Source organism: Natator depressus, chromosome 7 (genome assembly GCF_965152275.1).
Source record: "Natator depressus isolate rNatDep1 chromosome 7, rNatDep2.hap1, whole genome shotgun sequence".
Classification (NCBI taxonomy): Eukaryota; Metazoa; Chordata; order Testudines; family Cheloniidae; genus Natator; species Natator depressus.
The window spans coordinates 24374159-24394919 of record NC_134240.1 but is presented as its reverse complement, the minus strand read 5'-3'; the positions used below and the strand labels follow the sequence as shown (position 1 = coordinate 24394919).

General features: G+C 41.1%; 1 protein-coding gene across 2 annotated transcripts in view; it reads left to right on the top strand.

Annotated features, from left to right (window-relative positions):
* The window catches only part of FLNB (filamin B), a 112352-nt gene that overhangs the window by 72770 nt on the left and 18821 nt on the right, over positions 1–20761 (top strand). The window contains exons 23-37 of one of the 2 annotated variants that reach the window (XM_074957689.1): positions 219–381; positions 856–1016; positions 4000–4167; positions 5656–5748; positions 6597–6720; positions 7260–7416; positions 9567–9756; positions 11781–12028; positions 14655–14757; positions 15779–15919; positions 16850–16978; positions 17628–17801; positions 18637–18795; positions 19251–19454; positions 20265–20417. In XM_074957689.1, coding sequence (XP_074813790.1) covers positions 219–381; positions 856–1016; positions 4000–4167; positions 5656–5748; positions 6597–6720; positions 7260–7416; positions 9567–9756; positions 11781–12028; positions 14655–14757; positions 15779–15919; positions 16850–16978; positions 17628–17801; positions 18637–18795; positions 19251–19454; positions 20265–20417 — 2367 coding nt within the window. The remainder of the gene's footprint in view (positions 1–218; positions 382–855; positions 1017–3999; positions 4168–5655; positions 5749–6596; positions 6721–7259; positions 7417–9566; positions 9757–11780; positions 12029–14654; positions 14758–15778; positions 15920–16849; positions 16979–17627; positions 17802–18636; positions 18796–19250; positions 19455–20264; positions 20418–20761) is intronic. The other variant, XM_074957688.1, reaches the window with a different exon arrangement.

Below are 20761 nucleotides of genomic sequence, written 5' to 3'. Positions count from 1 at the left end.
CTATATGTTCATCATCTCTTTTTAAGTATAGCTTCAGCAGAACAGGCTATTTTAAAGAACCTAGAATTAAAGGGTAATTCTGAGGCCATGCCAAACTACATTTTTGAGTAGATGAGGAGCACTGCCTTTTGTAGTCAGTCTCCAGTATCTTGAATGAAATGGCTCCTTGAAGGTGGTGGTTAATCATTTTAATCTAAAGATGGGTTTTCACTTAACAGGTCCACACACAGTTGAAGTGACTTATGATGATGTACCTGTTCCAAACAGTCCTTTTCAAGTGGATGTCACTGAAGGCTGCCATCCATCACGTGTAAAAGCCCAAGGAGCTGGACTCAAGGAAGCATTCACCAATAAGCCAAATGAATTTACTGTTGTCACAAGGTAACCAAGTCACATGATCAGTGGAAGACAACATAGCAAGTAATTCAGGACAACTTGACATAGGATGCTAAATCCAATAATACTACAAGGGTTGAACTTCAGTAATCTAATGTCTTGAGTCACATAGGTTGTTACTTCCATCAAATTAAGTGCACCTTTGGTAATGTTCCTCCAGAAAGTAGTTATCACAAACCTGTTTTGGTGGTCTTGTATCAAATCCCTTGTGCAACTAAAGTTCACACCCAATCCATACCTGGCATTTCAAAGCATTTTCACAAACTGTTCCTGAACTGTTTGATTCACAACTGAAATGTAGCCACCTCTGGGGTAAAATGCAGCAAAGCTACACTATCCACGCTAGCATTACTACACACTCTGAAATGCAAGTGGGACATCAGATGTTTGCTGTACATCATTCACAAAAAAATGAAAGCATACTAATGTGCTGCGGTTTTTTGGGGTTTTTTTGCGCAGAGGGGCAGGAATTGGTGGACTTGGAATAACCGTTGAAGGACCTTCTGAATCAAAGATAAGCTGTAAAGATAACAAAGATGGCAGCTGCAGTGCTGAATATATCCCTTATGCTACAGGAGATTATGATGTCAACATCACATATGGGGGAGAACACATACCTGGTAAGAATTCTTCCATTAGAAGATGCCCTAAAACTAATAATGGGTTGAAAGTAAGATTGTAAAATCAGTTTTACCATCCAAGTAGAAGGTCTTCAGATATTGTAGCTAAATAGTGGCTGAGGTGATGCTAAGAATGCAGTCTTCCTGGTTTAGAGATTTGTAGAGCTTCCTCAGAAAGAGCTTGCAGACAATCTTGCAGTTCCCTACTTGTAGACACTCTGCTGCTTGAGCTAATATTTGGGAGCATTGGGCAGGCTTTTGAAATTACTCAGGATTTTTAGAAATAAACTCAGTTTAAACATCAACTTGCAAAATAACTGAAGCCAGACCACTCTTAACCTTAGCTGCTATTGCAAGCTAGTATGAAGCGATGGATAGGTGCCCAATACAAACAAATAAAATGTAAAGGCCTTTTTGTATTCACTCTGGGTACTTCTGAGAATGGTTTTCAGTTTTCTCTGATAAGACGTAGCAATCCGTCTTGGTGCATAGTCTGCTCTTGCATCATGAGGTGGTATTAGCATCTTATCTAAATCTAGCCCAATGGAATGGGGAATGGACATGACATAAACCAAGTAGACTAGTGTGGGAACTTGCTTTCTAAAAGTGCAGTCTGCCAGTTTAGGAAACAAATTGCACAATGATGTTTGACAGGGCCAGACTAAGACAGCCCTTCCAGGGTGCGAACGTTAAAACCATGGCTTGCAGTAAAATGATGCAATGATAATGTGGTCTTCTGGGATTATATCATGCACTGCAAACTTTTTTGTCACTTGAAAAAGCATTTTAGTGCTACCATTTCCATGAAAACGAACAGGCGCCTGTTTATCTCAAAGGTGCACTGGCTCTCCAGCTGACAGTGTAGTAACACATGAATGGTGTTCCAAGTGTTTGGCAGCAACTAACTTGCATTTTAGCTAAGGTGGTTTTGCATTTTACCAAGGATTAAATGTCTTAATTTCTGCTGAAATAGTTCTGAACATTTAGCCTTGACTTCTGTGTGTAGAACAATGTGCATTTTCTAGGACTTCATGGAACTGACTCTACCCCCACCAATCCCATTTATCAATGTACTGTAACTTGGCAATTTACCAAGGAACTGGATGCTTGCATGCTCCTTCATTTGGGCTTCTGCCTTGTCCTCTGCCTGTACTCTGTTCCTTCCTCATTGTGACAAGCAAATGGTTCACAGCTAAACATCCAGCGAACAGGAGCAGGGTGCTGGCAGGTCACTTTCAACAGTGAAACTTGTATTTTTTAGCTAGCACTCTGGGTCCAGCCAGTTATGGCATATAGCCCAGATATTTCCAGTTGCTGTCTGCAGGGCCTTCAAATGTTTCTTTGGTTCTTTATCCCCCCTCCTTTTTTTTAAAGCAACAAGACTTTATTTCCTGCAGTTAAATCTACATAGTGTAGCCTTCTCTCTTGATTTACTGCTTAATACATCTCTGCTTTTGGAACACTCTACTTCTGCACAGCTTGATAGCATTTTGCTAACACATGGTCAAACTTGTGAAAACACAGCATGGAAATTCAAAGGGAATACTGACGTGTAATTTAACTTATTCTATCTGGATACTGCATGTTTTATACTGCACAACAGGCGTAAAAGTGTAATAGCCTACAGAATTGGATCTGTGTGAAGCCCTTAATTTATGAGCAAATAAACAATTAAGCTGTCACTTTCAGCTGCCATAAATGAGCAGGATACTAGCAGGGTAAAATGAACAGTGACACTCATTTTCTTGCCCCATACAGAAAGCTAGGTAAGTAACTAGAACTATCCACCTAGTAGCGGAGTCTCAGTGGATGGGCACAACAATTAGGCTTGATAGCTGGCTCTCACGGAAGTACAAAAGACTCAGTGAGTGAGGCAACTAACTTCACTAGGCTTTTAAAAGTGCCCCTCCCCTTAAAGGTTGAGGAATAGTAAGGTAACACCAGGAAGCCTGTACTGTACCTGTGGTGTGAAAAATCGAGCATATAGTTTTCAGCATTACTAGGAACACACGAAAGGAGAAGGCTAAAACTTTCCTGTGGCTGTAACTAGAAGCTTTAGTGACTTCAAGTGCTTATTTATTCCTGTCCATAACACCACATACTTTTGGACAGGTTGCTATCTGGTTGGAGGTGGGAACCACTAATGTAAAACATTGAATGCTGCAAAAGCACAAAGCCAATGTCCTAAATCTTAAACTAGGCTATTCACTGCTGTGGCTGGCAATGTTGGAAGACTCACTGCCTCTGTAGTGGGGAGTAGATAACTTGCTTCAAACATTTTTCTTACTGATACAGACTTTGAAAGAAATCAAGGTACAAAAGTGAACTGGCTTCCATTGAAACTAACATGTTAAGTTAGCCTCTCAAATATTAGACTTCTAATTCTCTTTTGAGGTGTTAAGCATCCTTAGCTTATATTAACTTTCTCAAGTGGAAACTGTACCCAATGGTCTTAGAAACAACCTCTCAATTATAGAGCCTTGAAACCTGACTTAATCACCTTTTTAAAAGACTTTTTGGAGCACTTGACCTAAATATTTGCTTGATCAAAAGTGACCAGAACTTCAAAATGCTCCACCCCAAATCTGATTATCCTCCAATTCAGAACTGGTTTCAAAGATAGTTCCCTTATCATAGTCACAGATGCACAGCAATGTAGGGAAGGTGAAAGGTCTATTATTCCAGCCCCTGTGCTTAGGCAGGACCACATAAACCTAGACCATCATTGACAGATTTGTCCAGTCTGTTCTTAACCTCTAATGATGGCGGCAATTCCACAACAGCCCTTGAAAGCCTTTGTCAAACTGAAGTGCATATTGCTTTTTATTTTCAGGTGTAGCAAAAAACCTCTACCCTTAATATTAGAAGGAAATACTGTAGTTTACAGGGGGTGCAAAAGATGGTGGTGGCAGGAGGCTACAGTGAGCTTGCATTTACTACTTAAACCCTTAAACTGCCAATTTTCTACACTTCTGTTTTACAGGCAGTCCATTTAAAGTTCCTGTGAAAGATGTTGTTGACCCAAGCAAGGTAAAGGTTGCAGGTCCAGGTCTAGGAACAGCAGTTCGAGCCAAAATCCCACAGTCCTTTACTGTGGACACCAGTAAGGCTGGAATAGCACCTCTTGAAGTTATGGTGGCAGGACCCAGAGGTAAGGACCTTAGAATTATCCTACTTTGATATGCCTACTTTTCTAGCTTGCAGGCAGTACTGAATTAAAGAATTGTGGGGCCTTGTTCATTATGGGGGGGTGGAGGGGTGGGACGGTGCCTGCACTCAAATTTGGCCTGGCTGCTGTTAGAGGGAGTGTCAGGCCAAACCTGAACAGTGCTGTGACCTGCTCTAGCTCTGTTCCAGCTGCTGCTAGCCCTATGCAGCATAAATGGGAGCTACTCAGCAAAGCACTTCTACCCCATGGATACTCCACCAGCCTCATTTATCCTGACAGCACTGCTGGGATGTGCATGGGGGTGCAGACATCCTGCTTGCCCAGGGCCTTCCTAGTTACTTGCCAATGTCCCCAGCTCACCACTCCTATCACCCACCCTGCTTTTGTGTGGCACAAGCCAAATTTTGAGTGAGTAGCATTGCTGCACCTCAGTGCTGCACAGATTTGGCCTGCCACAACACCACTCGCCCAAATCTGGGGGGAGCTTGAGATGGGGGTGCTGTGAAAGTGCAGAGTACACATTGGTTAATCTGGCCCTATGAGTAATGACTAGCCCCATTGACAGACTAGTTCCATAAATACTAGAATTGTGCTCTCCTGGGTAACTTTAGCAGTACATTAGCTTTTAAATAGATCTCAGTCTTAAACTTTGGAAGAAACTGAGGGGCTACAATGAACAGGGGCTTCCTCTTGGAAGAGTTGACATTTCAAGAGGTAAATAAGAAGGGGGTGAGATTCAGACCTATTTAAAAAAAAAGCAGTGCATCAATCTTCCCCGCCTTTGAGGGGTGAGACATGCATCTTTGTCCCCATAAAGCCCCAACCTAAGTTGTACTGCACATTAGCTTCATGAAAGATACTAATCAGTGCCCTGATCTATGTAACATTAGGACTGTATTTTCTTGTTGCCTTTACTAGTCAAATCCAGTCTGCCAAATAAGTCCACAGACAGAACACACATGCCACTTCAACTGAAGATAAAAGCTCTGTCTTGAACTATGCAATCTCAAATACCAGTAGCTAAATCTAAGGGGTGGTAGTTCATTTCTCCCACCCTGTAGGATTACTCCTCTTTGGTCAAAAAGACAAGCATGCTGGGCATACCAAACTCCCCTTTTTAAAATGGAAGGTGGCTCTTTCAGTAGGAAGCTTCCTGAAGTCTGCAGAGTACATTATTTGAAGGCCTGCACAACTTGACTAGGTACAGCTATGACCCACATGTTAGTAATAGTGTCTGCTTTTCAGTAACTCATAGAGCTTAAGTCAAATGTATCCATATACAGGATTCATGGTGCAAAGACAGGCAACAAACTAAGTGCTAGAAGAATTTGACTGGGGGGGCTATTTTGTTTGACCTCTGGCCTGATCTCTGCTGACCACACAAGCCTCTAATCTCCTGTTTCATAAGGAAAGATGAGCCATAATTCTGTAAACATGAGTGCCCTTCAAATAACCATTATCTAATTCTAGCTGATGAAACGGATTCCCAGTCATGGCGCAGTCCCCTGAAAGCGATTTCAGAGTTCTTTAAAGGTGACCCAAAGGGGGAAGCTAATAAGACAGGTTTGCGTTTTTCACTAACTGCTGACAGCATATGTGCACCAATCCATCTGCCAAGAGCAAAAATCAGTTGTAAATATAACTTGCTTCATAGGCTTTGCATGGCAACTAAACTTCTCTAATAGCTGCTGAATTACTAAATTTACATTAAAGCATTACTGCAATTATAAATATAGCTTGTCTTGAAATGTGTGATTTGAACTGATTAACTGCATGCTAAGAAATTTGCTGTAACTGCAGTAGAAATCTTAAGATTTCCTGTAGCTTAAAAAGAAGCTGCTTCAGATCACCTGGTTTCCTTAAACATTTTGTTTTACTGTAACTGATCTCTGTTGGGCAGTAAAACTTTTTCCAGATACGCTGAGGGAGCATGAGACTAAAATCACTGTCTTGTACTAACATGCTTTAGAGCTGAACTCTGCTTGCACTGTATTGCAGTGATCGTGTGTAATCTTATCAACAACTGACAATTGAGACAGCTATCACCTTTCCCTTTTCGTAAAGCTCTTCAGATACACTTGAGTAATGTGGTCTAATTGCCCTTAGCCTGCCTTTCAAGACCATTCCGGCTTTCTCTAGAAGTGGACTATTGCCAGTTTAGTCAGCAAAAAGCCTAAAGGGCTGGTGGTGATGGATGCTGCTTATCTCTGATCTATGGCTCATAAACATAAGTGGAAACTATCCCCTAATACCTGCACAGTGCACTCATTCTCAGAGGCTTATATGTGAGATCTATTGTAAGGCTTTAAATCAACAGCACTTGAAGCAACAAAACTGCTAATGCAATTCTGCTGTTCGAATAGGATGGGTTTGACTAGTGCTGTTGAACAAATAGCCTGTTTCTGTTTTAGGAATGGTGGAGCCTGTTAATGTAGTCAACAATGGAGATGGCACTCATACAGTAACATACACACCTACGCAGGAGGGCCCATGTGCAATCTCCGTCAAATATGGAGATGAAGAGATTCCTCGCAGGTAAGCTAACAGCCTCCATTTTTCCAGAACAAGCTACCAACCTAAATAGCACTTCACCTCAGAGTCCATGTTCTGAATAGTCACAGCCTTTGTAACGTTGACTGCTTTCAATGCCTGTTTCCTCCTAAGTCAGTGTAGTTAAAAATGGGGTTTTCTGGATGTTGATCCCAAGAGCCAGTCTGCATTTTTAAACTTTAGTGTTGGACTTGAGAAGTGATGTCTACTTCCCAGACTATAACACAGCAATGTTCTGAGGTGGCCTCTGGATTCCTCTTGTCTCCTACTACTTGAGAGAAATGGAAAGGAAGATTATGCAGTGGCTTGTGAATGCCAAGATAAAAGTGAACCCTTAAACTACAGCATCTCCATTTAATGTTTACCTTCAAACTAGTATCTAGATTAGCCTTGGTTCCCAATTCAGGAAAGTATATTGGTTAGTGGGATTTAAGCACATGCTTAAGTGTTGTCCTGAATAGTGATAGTACCTACTATAAAGCCTGACAAATGACTTAACACCACATTTGTTCCCCTGTAACAAGTCCTTTCAAGGTAAAAGTGCTTCCTACATATGATGCCAGTAAAGTGACTGCAAGTGGACCAGGTCTCAGCTCATATGGAGTTCCAGCCAGTTTACCTGTGGCATTTGCTGTTGATGCTAAAGATGCAGGAGAGGGGCTTCTGTCCATACAGATAACGGTAAATTGTTCGTTTTTTTATTTATCCAAACACACTCTCTGTTCCTGAGTGGGAGTAGGTTTAAAATCTGTTCAAATCTTATCAGTTGCCACACCCTGAAATACCTGGAGTCTTTGAAGGGTGTGCTCTGGCTAAAACACAAACTCAAATTCAGATATTGCTTGGGAAGATATACTTCAGGGTGTTAATCCCTAAACATCAAACAACTGAAACGTAAGGCTGGTCAAGCACTAAATGACCAGTTGTGTTGTCCAAACTTCTAGATTTTCTGATTTTTCTCCAAAGATCAAACATGCTGATACTGAAGGGGGGATCAAGCTTCCTGTTGGAGACTATAATTTTTAAAACTTAATACCTTTCTACTTACCTGATCCAGCAAGGCCACAGTCTTATACTTCTGCTGTTGCAGTTACGTTGGAGGATAAACTAATCAAATGATCCTCTCTCCAGGCTGCTAAATTTACAAGCTCTTTAACTGATACAACTGGATCTTGTTGTTGCTATAAATACTTTGTTCCCCCAAATATCTGATAAGGTAGGGGAGGGGTTGTGGCAAGACTACTGTGGCTTGGGCAAAATTGCCCCTTGTGCAGTGAGCTAGTAAAGCTTGCTGATCCAGACTCAAGTTAATAGTTTTCGAAACAGGGTAGTTTTTTCTCCCTTTTTTGCATTCTCTACCCCTATCCTCCATGGCCTTTGCAGGATTCAGGCATCCAGAAGTCATATTACGTAATGAAGTTGCTTGGTTTGCAATTCTGCTTTTAACAGTATCAGTAACGTAGTAAATACGTAACCTCCCGATTTGCAGTAACCTGCCAGATAAAATTCTCTAGCCTATGCAATGTCAGCAACACTTAACGGTTAGTCTTATAGAAGGTGGTTGTGTACTCAGTTACTCTTCTCATAAACCTCCTTTGAACACTCTCCAATTATGACTTTTGGGGGTTGTACTTCCATTTGCTCCCCCGATACAGACTAAAGGAGCAAGGCGTAACTCCTTGTACCTAGAAGATGTCAGAGTGCATTAAAATATGAACCGTTTAAGTCACAAACTTAGATGAGATCTGCAACTTTAGTATGAAGGGGTCCAGGTGGACTTTTTTGGAAGCTCACTTCATGCTTTGTAGCTGTTTGGAACTGTTACAGAACACCTTTGTTAGAAGCAATCTTGTGCAGTGTTGACCTTGGTATTAGATGTGAAACTTAAGCATGCCTCAGCTTCAATACTATTCTGACCAGCAAGTCCAAGCAGCTCCTCAGTTCTTGTAACGCTTTTTGAATATCCATTGTAGTAATGGCAGTTGGACTAGACTAATGTAAACTTTTCGGTTTTCCCCATGCCCAGCTCAAACATTAAGTAGGCTCAATGCTTTTGCCTGACATTGCTAATCTTTCAGTAGGCAACTGGCAGCAAAACTTGTGTAACAAAAGTATGTGTAAATTTATTTGAACTCTGCCCATCTTCAGACCTACAGAAATGGATATTGAGAAGTCAGACTACATTAACCATTGTCTAGACAGATGCTGGAAATGAGATGCTTCCTGAAGTATCTGGTTGAATTACATTGCAATTTGCATTAATATATCCTTGTGTCTTGTAACCATAAGGTGATATGCTGAGTGTATAAGCATTTTGAAAATAAGATGTTGCAGAACTGGTTTTCACAACATTTGAATTGACTCCCTTTTTGTATGTAGGGGGTAATGTGTTAAGATTATCATGGTATGCTGAAAAATCTGGAAAGGACCTGAAGGGGTGTATTGGAAATTGCTTTGGGTGGGGCTGGATTAGGAGTTGGAGTGCTGGATGCTACTAACAGGTGTTGGCAAATACTTGTCTGCAAATAAAGACAAAGTTGTGCAGTGTAGCTTCTGATACCTGTTTAATTTTTCCACTTAAAATGGCATGTTTTAGTGCTAGTCCTTGTTTGATCTGTATAATCAGTTTAGGTAATAACTCTTCCAGAGTTTAAGAACATGCAGTCATATTTCTAAATGTAGCTGACAAGATTTACTATCCTGTTAGATGTGTGATCAGGCCACAAATTTTACAAGACTAAACGCTTCTATCCATCTTCCAAAGAGAACCTTACGTTAAATGTGTAACTAGTGAGAGGACACTTTCTTAATATTTCACTTGTGCCCCTCAGGACCAAGAAGGCAAACCAAAGAGAGCTGATGTTCATGACAACAAGGATGGCACTTATGCAGTAACATATGTCCCAGACAAGACAGGCCGTTATATGATTGGTGTTAAATATGGTGGGGATGACATCCCATCTTCCCCTTACCGAATCCGTGCGTCGCCAGCAGGGGATGCAAGCAAGTGTTTGGCCACAGGTATGTGGCCAGTCTGCTGTTTTCTGAAATACTTGGTGTATTCCTACCCTTTTTTCACATGAGTATTTCTAGCTAAGCTACAAAAGGCTTTTTCTGTGACCTTGCCTGAAAAGACTGCAAAAGTAAAAATGAAGTAACTGCCTTCATAGTAGGTGCAGTTACCTGCAGGTCCCAAAATAGCTTCTCATAGAACAGCATTCTAACAGAATTGACTTCCCTAAGATCATCTTTTAGGGATGATTCCTTTTTGTGGGTTAAGAAGAAACTCTTGCCAGGATAAGCCAGATATCTTCAACTGCAGCCCTTCTTTGACTGTAGAAAAGTCAGACAGTTGAAGTTTGAAACTTGCATTGGCATAGATGAGTCTCACTGAACTTAAACATCCTATGCAGGGTAAGAGGGTGTGATTAAAACATCACTTCTGCACATGCTAACTCAGCATGCAAGTTCTAGCAGAGCCAAATGTACAGAAACCAGCTTCAGTCGAAGTGAGAAGACAACTTGTACTATTAGGTAACAGCTGTGACCCCCGCCCCTGCCATGTATTACAGTAATGCCCAAAGCTGCTCATGTTAGGTCCTGGACAGAGATGTAGTCCTTTCCCTCAATTCAATCTGTAGAACTGAATGTAATGATTGGAGGCATCCAAACATCCAGTTTATAGGACTTAAATTCCTGTAGTCAACATGCACAGCAGAGCTCTACTCCAGGTTTTGATGACAGTTACAGGAAAAGCATAGAATCTTGAACTTGGATGTTGGCTGGTAAGTAAAAACTGACTTCATCTCTGAATTTAATGTAAATCTAACCTACATCTACACACCCATAAGGACTTTTAGATAATTTCACTTAGACTGGCACTAACTGAAAGTTTTTATGAAGTATAACTGTCACTTTCTAAAGTTAGTATTTTTGACAGTTGAGATGTTTTCAAGCTTCTAAAATAACTATCTTCTCATCACAAATGAAGAAATAGCACCGCAGTGATCTTAAATCAACATTAGGGAGAGAACATTTGGCTTAAAGTCCTCATACTACTTTCTGATCCAGTGAAAATTATTCAGCATTGTTGAGAGCAGCACTAACTGCTGAAGCCTTGAATTGGAAGTTTCTCAAGTTCCTTGTCCGCTTAAATCACTGTCCTTAAAATAAGCTATTAAAATTTTGTTGCTTATCTGTGGCATCCATAGAAACACTCAGATGCTGCTGATCTATATTAAATGACCAAAGCTGTGAGCCTTTTGGTACTTAAATGTGAACAAATTGCTTTCTTCAGTGATGAATGCCATTGTTTTCATTCCAAAGCAGATGTCCTAAATGTACTGTAAATCTTACACTTGATTTTTAAGTCCGTGATGAGAAATATGATGTCTTTAAAACTGGGTTGTGCTTGATTGCTATGTATTCATGGGGGTTTCTCAAACAGATGCAACTAATACAGAAGGTTTCAATATACCTTTTAAGAGGCACTTCTTGGCAGAGTCAGAAGGGGAAACATGGTCAATTGTCATGGCTAGAATATCTTGCCTTAGCCCATACCAAGGAACTGAATCTTATTTCGCTCAGGGCATCTAGTTAAGTGACTAGGTTAGGTAGTACAAAGAGGCAAAGTGCCAGTTGGCTCCATATGTGAAGCAGTCTCCTGATAAAGGATTAAAAGTGATAGGTTGCTTTCTTAAATGTAAGCGTCCATCAGCTTTCTCCCTCAGAAGCTTTATTTTATTTTATCCTCGCCCAGCCTACTTGACTGAGCTGCAGAAGAATAAGATTAAAAACTGGCTCTTGCAGCTGAAAAATTCCTGAACACATGAATATGTAAGCAAAAAAACATTTGTACCAGAACCACAACTTGTACCACACCATAAACCTGGTCCTGTGACCATGTTACTGTTTCTCATATAGCCTTAATGTCTTCACAGGGGGCATGTCTGTTTAGTTATGATTAAAGCAAATCATCCTCTCGGGGTGAGGGGGGGGAAATGACTGGTAAAACCTAACAATCTGTAACCAAAACTGCTTTCTAGGTCCTGGAATTGCATCCACTGTGAAGACTGGTGAGGAAGTTGGGTTTGTAGTAGATGCTAAATCTGCAGGGAAAGGTAAAGTGACATGCACAGTCCTGACTCCAGATGGGACAGAAGCTGAGGCAGATGTTGTTGAAAATGAGGATGGGACTTATGACATCTTCTACACTGCTGCTAAACCAGGAACTTATGTGATTTATGTCCGCTTTGGTGGAGTGGATATTCCAAACAGCCCCTTCACTGTAATGGTAAGGTTTGTTTGTTTTTTTTATAACTTCCCTCTGTCATACTTCAGATTTTATTTGGTAGTTCTCTAATAGTCTGGCAGAAAAATTTGGACACTCATTGCTTGTGCATATACAAATATTTACATTTTGCAGTACAATTGGGTGCATGATACCATGGTGATGGACATGGTACAAGGATGGTCTTTTGGACAAAGATTTTTATCTTCACTTTCAGAGCTTTCATCTCTGCTTTAGATGTTAAGAATTCATCAGTGGCCATAACCTCTAGTTTAAAAGTCCCCATTACCTTAGCTGTGCACTTAGCTACGTGTGCATCATGTCTGACTTGTCAGTAATTTGTAACTTCGTCCCAAATCCTAAAGATCCTTTTAAATAACCTGGAGTAGAACATACTGTGCTTACTCTTCCAAACACACTTTGCAGAACTGCCTGCTAAATGACTTCTCTAATCTGAAGTCACTCTTTTCTGGCAACTACCCATTTATACATGAGCATGCTATGCCTTATTTTGCCTGTTATGTAAGGAGGTCTCAGACACACTTGAGAGAGGCCTTGAGTTGTAATTACCCAAAGAAGCCCTTGGCAGTAGATTAAACAACAAATGCTGAGTACAAAGCTTGGCTTGATAAAACAGCTCTGCACGCAGCATGATCTTACGTCCGCTTAACCAATCTAAAGACAAGGTGAGGTGAAGGTTCTTTACTACACTAAAGTATCAGAGGGGCAGCTGTGTTAGTCTGTATCTACAAAAATGAGGAGTCCGGTGGCACCTTAAAGACTAACAGATGTATTTGGGCATAAGCTTTCATGGTAAAAAAAACCCACTTCAGATGCCTAACTATGCTATTTTTGAGTGCCTAAATACTGGTGGTGTGGTGTTCCTATACTGTAGAACAGAACATGTCTCAACACTACTTCCCAATCTTATGAAAAACAAGTCTTGTTACAGCAACGTATGTTGTCAGACTCCCCTTATCACTAAACAACTCCGTGGTATTGGGCTAAAAGGCTTAGAAAACTCCAATAGTGATTGTACCTATAGCCAGCCATTTTTAACCCAGTTGCATCCCTGTGTGTCTTGACTTCACAGCATGATTTACTGGTGTTGCCCTTTGGTGATTTATACTAGCTAGCTCTCGGCAGATAGTTACTGTAGCCCCAGAAGACACTTCCTTGAAGTGACTCCCTTCACAGCCACGCAAAAATTGCACCAGAAGCATCTCTTGAGGTCAATGAGCCTGTTCCAATGGCAGTCAGTTTGCTACTTCCTAACGTACTGATGCATTTGAGTCTGGGGGGGTTTTGGTGTTCTCAGTACAAAAGAGCAGTGGCTGTTTCTCTAAACAGACCTTTGTTTCAGTGTAAATTCCCAGTGCATTGCTTCACTTAAGGGATCTGCAATGAAGTAAACAGGCAAAGCAAGAGCGGTGGCATAACAGCAACTGAAGTGTTGTGGCCTAATGTCACACTCTGGATTTCTGTTGCTTCAAGTAGGAATGACTTGAGTCTGCCAGTCATCCTGTCTGCATGTGTGGGAAGGGAGACTTCTGTGGAAAAGAACCAGATTGGGTGTCATGAATGTGCATCAGGAGAATCCATTAAGCAGCTATCATTAGTCAAGGATGCTCAGTTAGTTCCTGCAGTTGAATGTGTCTGTCCTGGTGAAGCGCCACTAGAGAACTGGGAGGAAATTTTTAGGGTGGGAAATGCTTATAAAGTGAAACCCCTTAAGTGTTATGTACTCTCTAAAAGTATTAATTCCTCCACACTTGATATCCAATTAACCTGCGTTTGCCACTAACCAGGCTACGGATGCAGACGAAGTTGCAGTAATGTCGCAGGAGCCAGTAAGCGCATGTCCCCCTGGATTCCATCCCTGGGTACACAATTTTTTACTCTTCCTTCACATTCTATTTCAGAAATGACAGCCTGCTGCTTGGGACTGCTTGGTCTTTCTGGTCATTTGTTCACCGCTTTCCAGCTGATCAAATGTATTTTGGGATTCAGACTTCATGTGCAGATCTGTTTTCTTTGCTGCTTAAAGGGACTCTCCAAACTCTCAAACATGAAGAGGAACAGTGTCCATTTATTGCTTCTATTTCTGTAACTTAACAAATTCAACCTTGCAGTATAACTTTAAGCAAAGTTTTTCCCAGTAAAATGGCAAACAGTGTTTAAAACTGCATTGTGAAACTTGAATTTCTTCAGGCAAAAATTTGCTGCTGCTTACACTGCAATCATTCTACCATTCTGAAAAAAAACTTTGTTTCAGGCCTTGAGCAACTAAAACTCTCTCAGATGGAGCCATTCATCTTGTGTGTGCTAAATTTTTTCTTTCATTTTCTTCACTTGTGTTCAATTTTTATCTTAAGTGTGCTGAAAATCTTATTTTTGACTATTTGGCAGTTGGGTCAATATTAAGCTAATGGACATCAAGGGATGTTTAACTGGGCAGCTGTCTAGTTGGGCAAAATTCTGTAGTTGATCTCCACAGTACTTAGTGCAAACTTTGTGGACTGCACAAAACTGCACACAGATCAAATTCTCGTCTTTGTACTCTAAGCAAACACCAGCTGTTCTATACTTGCTCTGTCCCCATAAAATGACAGCTCTTTGTTTCCTTTAGGTCACAGAAGAACCTTATGTTCCTGTTGGTGACATGAATGGTGTGGGATTTAAGCCCTTTGATCTCGTTATTCCTTGGGCTGTAAGAAAGGGAGAAATAACAGGTAACCACTTCATAGTATGACAAGCTGCATGGAGCTGCCTTGCTTTTGACAGCACACTTAAGCATTTATAACTGTAAATGCAGTATGGAAAATGGCATTGACTATCTTGACATATTAAGTACTATGTAACTTAACAGTTTTTTACTTGCATACAGGAGGCATAAGCAACATAATAAAATAAGCACATGTGAAATGTGTTAAATTCAAAAAGGCAACTCCTGGCACTGCCACCAATCCCCTTAGTCCTAAATGGAGACATTCCAGAGCCCCTGAATGGGATAGGTATGCTTCTTTCTGGAGCACCTGTATATTGCTCCTGAAACTATAATGCAATTTATCAAGTGAACTCCTCCAGCATAGATACTGCAGATTATCCTAGTCCATAGCTACTTACTCTTCTTCCAGACCTTGTGTACAGCCTCAGTAGCTGACATCCTATTAGCTGCTAGAAGTGACACCAAGCCACATCCTCAAACCCATAATTTAAGGGGGCTGCCACAAACTAGAAGATTTTCTACTGGGATGGTGGCTAAAGTAATATGAAGTGCCCCATCTCACTGTTCCCCACCCCAAATGCACTGTAAGCCAGGTATCTGCATTTATTAGAATTGGGTTTTCTTCAAGAACATAACTAGTTGTCCTTCAGCTTAGTATTTGCCTGTTGCCCACGTGGGTTCCTTTACGGTGCTCATAATCACTTTTAAAGGATTGGGGGGAACCCCTTACAGAGGTGAGGTGCAACTAATCAATGATCATACATCCTACTAACCTTTCATTTTGGCAATATAATCTTGTGCTACATTGCCAGGCTGTTCACCATATGTCTGCTATACACATACAATATAGAAGCAAGAGTAGAAATATTTGGGATTCTCATTAGTCTGTTTGTACTTGTGGACAAGTAACTTAACCATCTGAAATGCTGGGGTTTAAAAATGTCTGCTTGACTATTCAAAGGAGTGTGGGTGGGGGAGAGAACACATCCACTATTCCAGTTTAACTCTTAAACTGCCTTCTGTAGGCGAAGTTCATATGCCCTCAGGGAAAACTGCTACACCCGATATTGTGGATAACAAAGATGGTACAGTAACGGTTGGCTATTCTCCTACTGAGGTTGGGCTGCATGAAATGCACATAAAATACATTGGAAACCATATTCCAGGTGAGTGTCCAGCTGAGCCTTTTTTGCATTGGGACACAAATTGTCAGTGTAAAACTGGGGATGTTCTGTTTGCTCCCAAATACGTTTGGCAATTTGTAACTGGCAGGTTGCATAACTCAGATTAACAGGTATTCACAGATACTAAGGTCAGAAGGGACCATTATGATCATCTCATCCGACCTCCTGTACAATGCAGGCCACAGAATCTCACCCACCCACTCCTGCAAAAAACCTCTCACCTATGTCTGAGCTATTGAAGTCCTCAAATCGTGGTTTAAAGACTTCAAGGTGCAGAGAATCCTCCACCAAGTGACCTGTGCCCCGTACTACAGAGGAAGGCGAAAAACCTCCAGGGCCTCTTCCAATCTGCCCTTCGGGAAAATTCCTTCCCGACCCCAAATATGGCAATCAGCTGAACCCTGAGCGTATGGGCAAGATTCACCAGCCAGATAGCTAGGAAAGAATTCTCATTCACTTCATGATTGGAGTAGAAATTCCCTGAAAAACATTTACTATTCAAATGGCTTTGCTCGTTTCAATAGACAAGGAAACGAGAGTGGAGGCAAGGGAGCTTCCAGTGCAGTTCAGCAGCACAAGACTGACTTAATGGATTTGGTTTTTGGGAACTAGATCTTGTGGCATTTGTGACTTGCTAACAAGTCTCCCATCTTGGCCCAGAATGAGCTGAGCAATATGTTTAAGGAGCTGGGAAGACTGGCATGTTTGTTGCAATTCCTTCGTTTTTAGAAGAATCTCAGATATTTATGTAATGGTGAAAGGAAGGTTCCAAGGAATTATGTATGCCAAACATAACACTAGAAAGGCTAAGATCTTTTAAACCATTGAATAAACATCCAATGCTTCTAACCCCCCAATGTGATTTTTTGTGCATATTTTCATTGTCTGGTTTAACTCTTAAATCCTTCATAGAGAGCCCACTACAGTTCTATGTAAACTATCCAAACAGTGGAAATGTGTCTGCCTATGGACCTGGTCTCATTTATGGTATAGCAAACAAACCAGCGACTTTTACCATTGTCACAGAAGATGCTGGAGAGGGTGAGTTCTTCTAAGGGGGATGGTAAATATTATTTTAACCAAACTTTAATTCTATACAAACAAGCCTAAAGCAATTTCAAACTTCAGATGTAATCTGTATGTGTAGTTGAACTTAAGAAATAAACTAATAGTGATCTAACTTACTGGAAATAACCTTTGAATAACCTTTTTCTTTAGTTTTCCCTTATAGAATCCCAGCTAACAAGTTAAAGTTAAATGCTGACATGAGTAGACTGTCAGACTCCTTTTTTCTGAATTTTAACTTGCGTGCACACAGCAGAGTAAAAACTCTAACATTTCCTGTACACAGTAGTATTTCAGACTTTGTTTCCTGGAATAATAAACTTGGCTTAATTGTGGGGGGGCGGGGGAATTCATTAGTCAGTAAATTGACTCTGAAAAGTCCGTGTTCCATGAATCAAATGTAGTAGGTTGAATCCTGCTCTGTCAAGGCCTTCTTGGCACACTTCTAGCTGGCTGAAGCAAATGGCTCTCCTGCTAAAATTCTTTTTCTGAAAGGATAAAACTGAACAGTAAACATCAAACTTGAACACTGGGCAATAAATCTATTAGTAACTGATGCCTTCCTTACAGCTAGCTTGCCTCTTTAAATTTTGTTACTCAATTAGAATACTACTTTCTATAACAGGTGGACTGGACTTGGCTATTGAAGGACCTTCAAAAGCAGAAATTAGCTGCATTGATAACAAAGATGGCACTTGCACAGTCACTTACTTGCCAACCCTACCTGGAGATTACAGCATACTGGTGAAGTACAATGACAAACACATCCCAGGCAGCCCATTCACTGCCAAGATCACAGGTATGAAGAAGACTGTTTTGACCAATAACTAACTGTTCTAATCAACAGATGGTCAGATTCCAGAGTGTAAGCTGACCAATTGTCTCTTCAGTGTATAACTGTAAAATTGGGAAGTTACTTTCTGGCCTGCAGTCTGGGTGAGGCAGCCAACTTTGTTTAGTCAGTGAAGTCTACACATTAGCCTTGTGAATTAACCTGTAAGGCTAGTAACTTAATCTCATACATTACTAAATATAGCAAAACTGCCATTCTTGTGCTAGCTAAACTGCTGTAATGGTAAGTGCATGGGATGAGAGGAGGGCCTGGAGGTCATCCATCTAGCCTCACACTGGCTCAGAATGCCTTTGGATGAGGTCTGCAGCTGTTCTAAGTGGAAACAGAGCTCTGTGTTTCCAGGCACAGCAAGCTTGTGACTCTTAAGTGGGCTGGTCAGTGTTACCAAGCTGGACTGAAAGAATAATGCTGAAGTGTCTTCCTAACATGATCTTGTTCCATATTTATCCTTTCATGGGATAAGATCTGGAATTCTATCAGAGACCACCATAGTAGGACACGATAAATCTACTAGAATGTAGGAGCCATAGAACTGAAGCTCTTCTGGACCAGTTACTTCACTAGACCCATATAAATAGACACACCAGATATCCCCTGATAATACACAGCTGATTTCAAAACGCACTGAAGTGCGTTATCAGTTGATAAAGCAAACAAGGCAGAGTTGGCTCAGACTGACCATCTGACAGAGCTAGGAACAGGATGTGGGCCTCCCAGCTCAGCCTGCATTATAAAGCTAGTCATGCATAATTCTAACTGGAATCTGCTCTTATTTTTGTAGATGATGGCAGAAGAAGATCCCAAGTTAAGCTTGGTTCTGCTGCTGACTTCTTGCTGGACATTAACGAGTCTGATCTCAGCCTCTTAACAGCCAGTATTAGAGCCCCATCTGGTCGTGATGAGCCTTGTCTTCTGAAAAGATTACCCAATAACCACATTGGTAAGCTCAGCCTCTTCCCAAGAAAGGAAACTAAAATGCTGTCTTGCAGTTGTTACTAGCTGGTCATTCACTAGCTTGTGGAACAGTTGACCTCTTTCCAGTGTCCTCCAATCCTCACCTGGCAAGAGTGTTGGCCAGGAACAGAATGGGTATGGAGACTGAATGCTTGGCTTGCCCTTGATGTAATACTCCATGCTGGGGTTGAGGCACATGTCTAGGTGCTCTGGTGCTGCTACCCAGGATGAATCAACTTGGATTAACAATTTTCTAGAGCCTGGTATTCCCTACTGGCCCCTTAAACGAGTACTGCATATATACAGCAAAATTAAAAGGCTTAATTGCTTTGTCAGTGCAGTGCTTCATGATTCATGTGACAAGGGTTTTAATCCGGGCAGCATGTATGCAAACCTATAAGCCAGCCTGTCTTATTCCTGCTGTGATTGTCTGCCCTGTAGGTATCTCATTCATTCCACGAGAAGTAGGCGAACACCTTGTCAGCATTAAGAAAAATGGAAGTCATGTGCCAAACAGCCCAGTATCTATCATGGTGGTTCAGTCAGAGATTGGAGATGCCAGCAGAGCAAAAGTTTCAGGCCGCGGCTTGATAGAAGGACGCACGTTTGAGATGTGTGATTTCATTGTAGATACAAGAGATGCAGGTTAGTGCTTATGGGAAGGCTCCATTTTGGAACAGTGCTTCAGCGCTTTTTTTTTCTGAAGGAGGCCTGCGTTATGTTGTCTAGTGCAAAGTGTGAATTAGTTGCTGGCCCCAAACATTCTTACATACTAAGTATTCGTGCTATACATTTTAATGCTATTCAAGTTGTTTGCAAGTGTAAAGCCTTTCAGAGACTCTCTGCCTGTTAGCTTAGTCTTAGGTGTTACTTCTAACAGATTCAAGAAGCCTATTTGATATTTTGTGTATAGTAGCTTTCCTGGGTTTTTGTTTTTTCCCATTATATATAATTTTTTTTTCTTTATGGGCCTCTCTGGCAACAGGGGAAGGTGCACTTACACAATCAGGAAAATGTGGGTATAAAACTGCCAGTTTCAGACAAGGCATCTAAGGATAGTACCTGAAACTTCTTCCCCTGTCTGAAACTAATTGAGTACTGACAACATAACAATCTAAGTGTAAAAACAGGTTATACCTGACTGTGTGGGTGGGTTTTTAAGCTCAAAGGCTTCTCTCACCAACAGATGTTGGTCCAATAAAAGATATTACCTCACCTACCTTGTCTCTGGTTATACAATAGTAGCCAGAACGTACTGCAATAAAAATAGCATTAGACTATCTTTATTCAAGGCTTCATGTGACCAGTTCATCCATACACTGAAATGACTGGCTTACTTGCTTCAAAATCAGTTGCTAAGCTTGCGTTCGAACCATGTTTGACTTCAAATCATTTGTTCGTAACTTAATTTTTTTTACTGTATGTGGGGCTAAACTAACATGTTGCAACTTGTAGGTTATGGTGGGATCTCACTGGCAGTTGAAGGACCTAGCAAGGTAGATATTCAAACAGAAGACCTAGAAGATGGAACCTGTTTAGTATCCTATTTTCCAACTGTACCTGGTGTGTACATAGTGTCCACTAAATTTGCAGATGAGCATGTTCCAGGTAAGAAGGAATGGCTTACAGCTTGCTGTACCTGACTCAGGGAGTTAATACCTCCTAGCTGCTGTACTGGATCCATTGTTTTATATTTGCTTTGGCTGTGACCTGTTTGATGCTGATGTTAAGATGTGCTTGTTTTGAAAAGAGCAGGTCTTTAAGGGAGCACTGAGGTAACATCAAGGGAAGATGTGTACTGCATCTCTAATACCAGTCTATTAGCCAAATTAAGTGATGCTCAAAAGATAAAATGGTGGTATGAATGCGTGGGGGGGGGGGCGCAGGTGTTTAGTGGGTTACATGCTCTAGTTTACCTCTCCCAGAGTAACTGCTTTAGGGAGGGAGAAGAC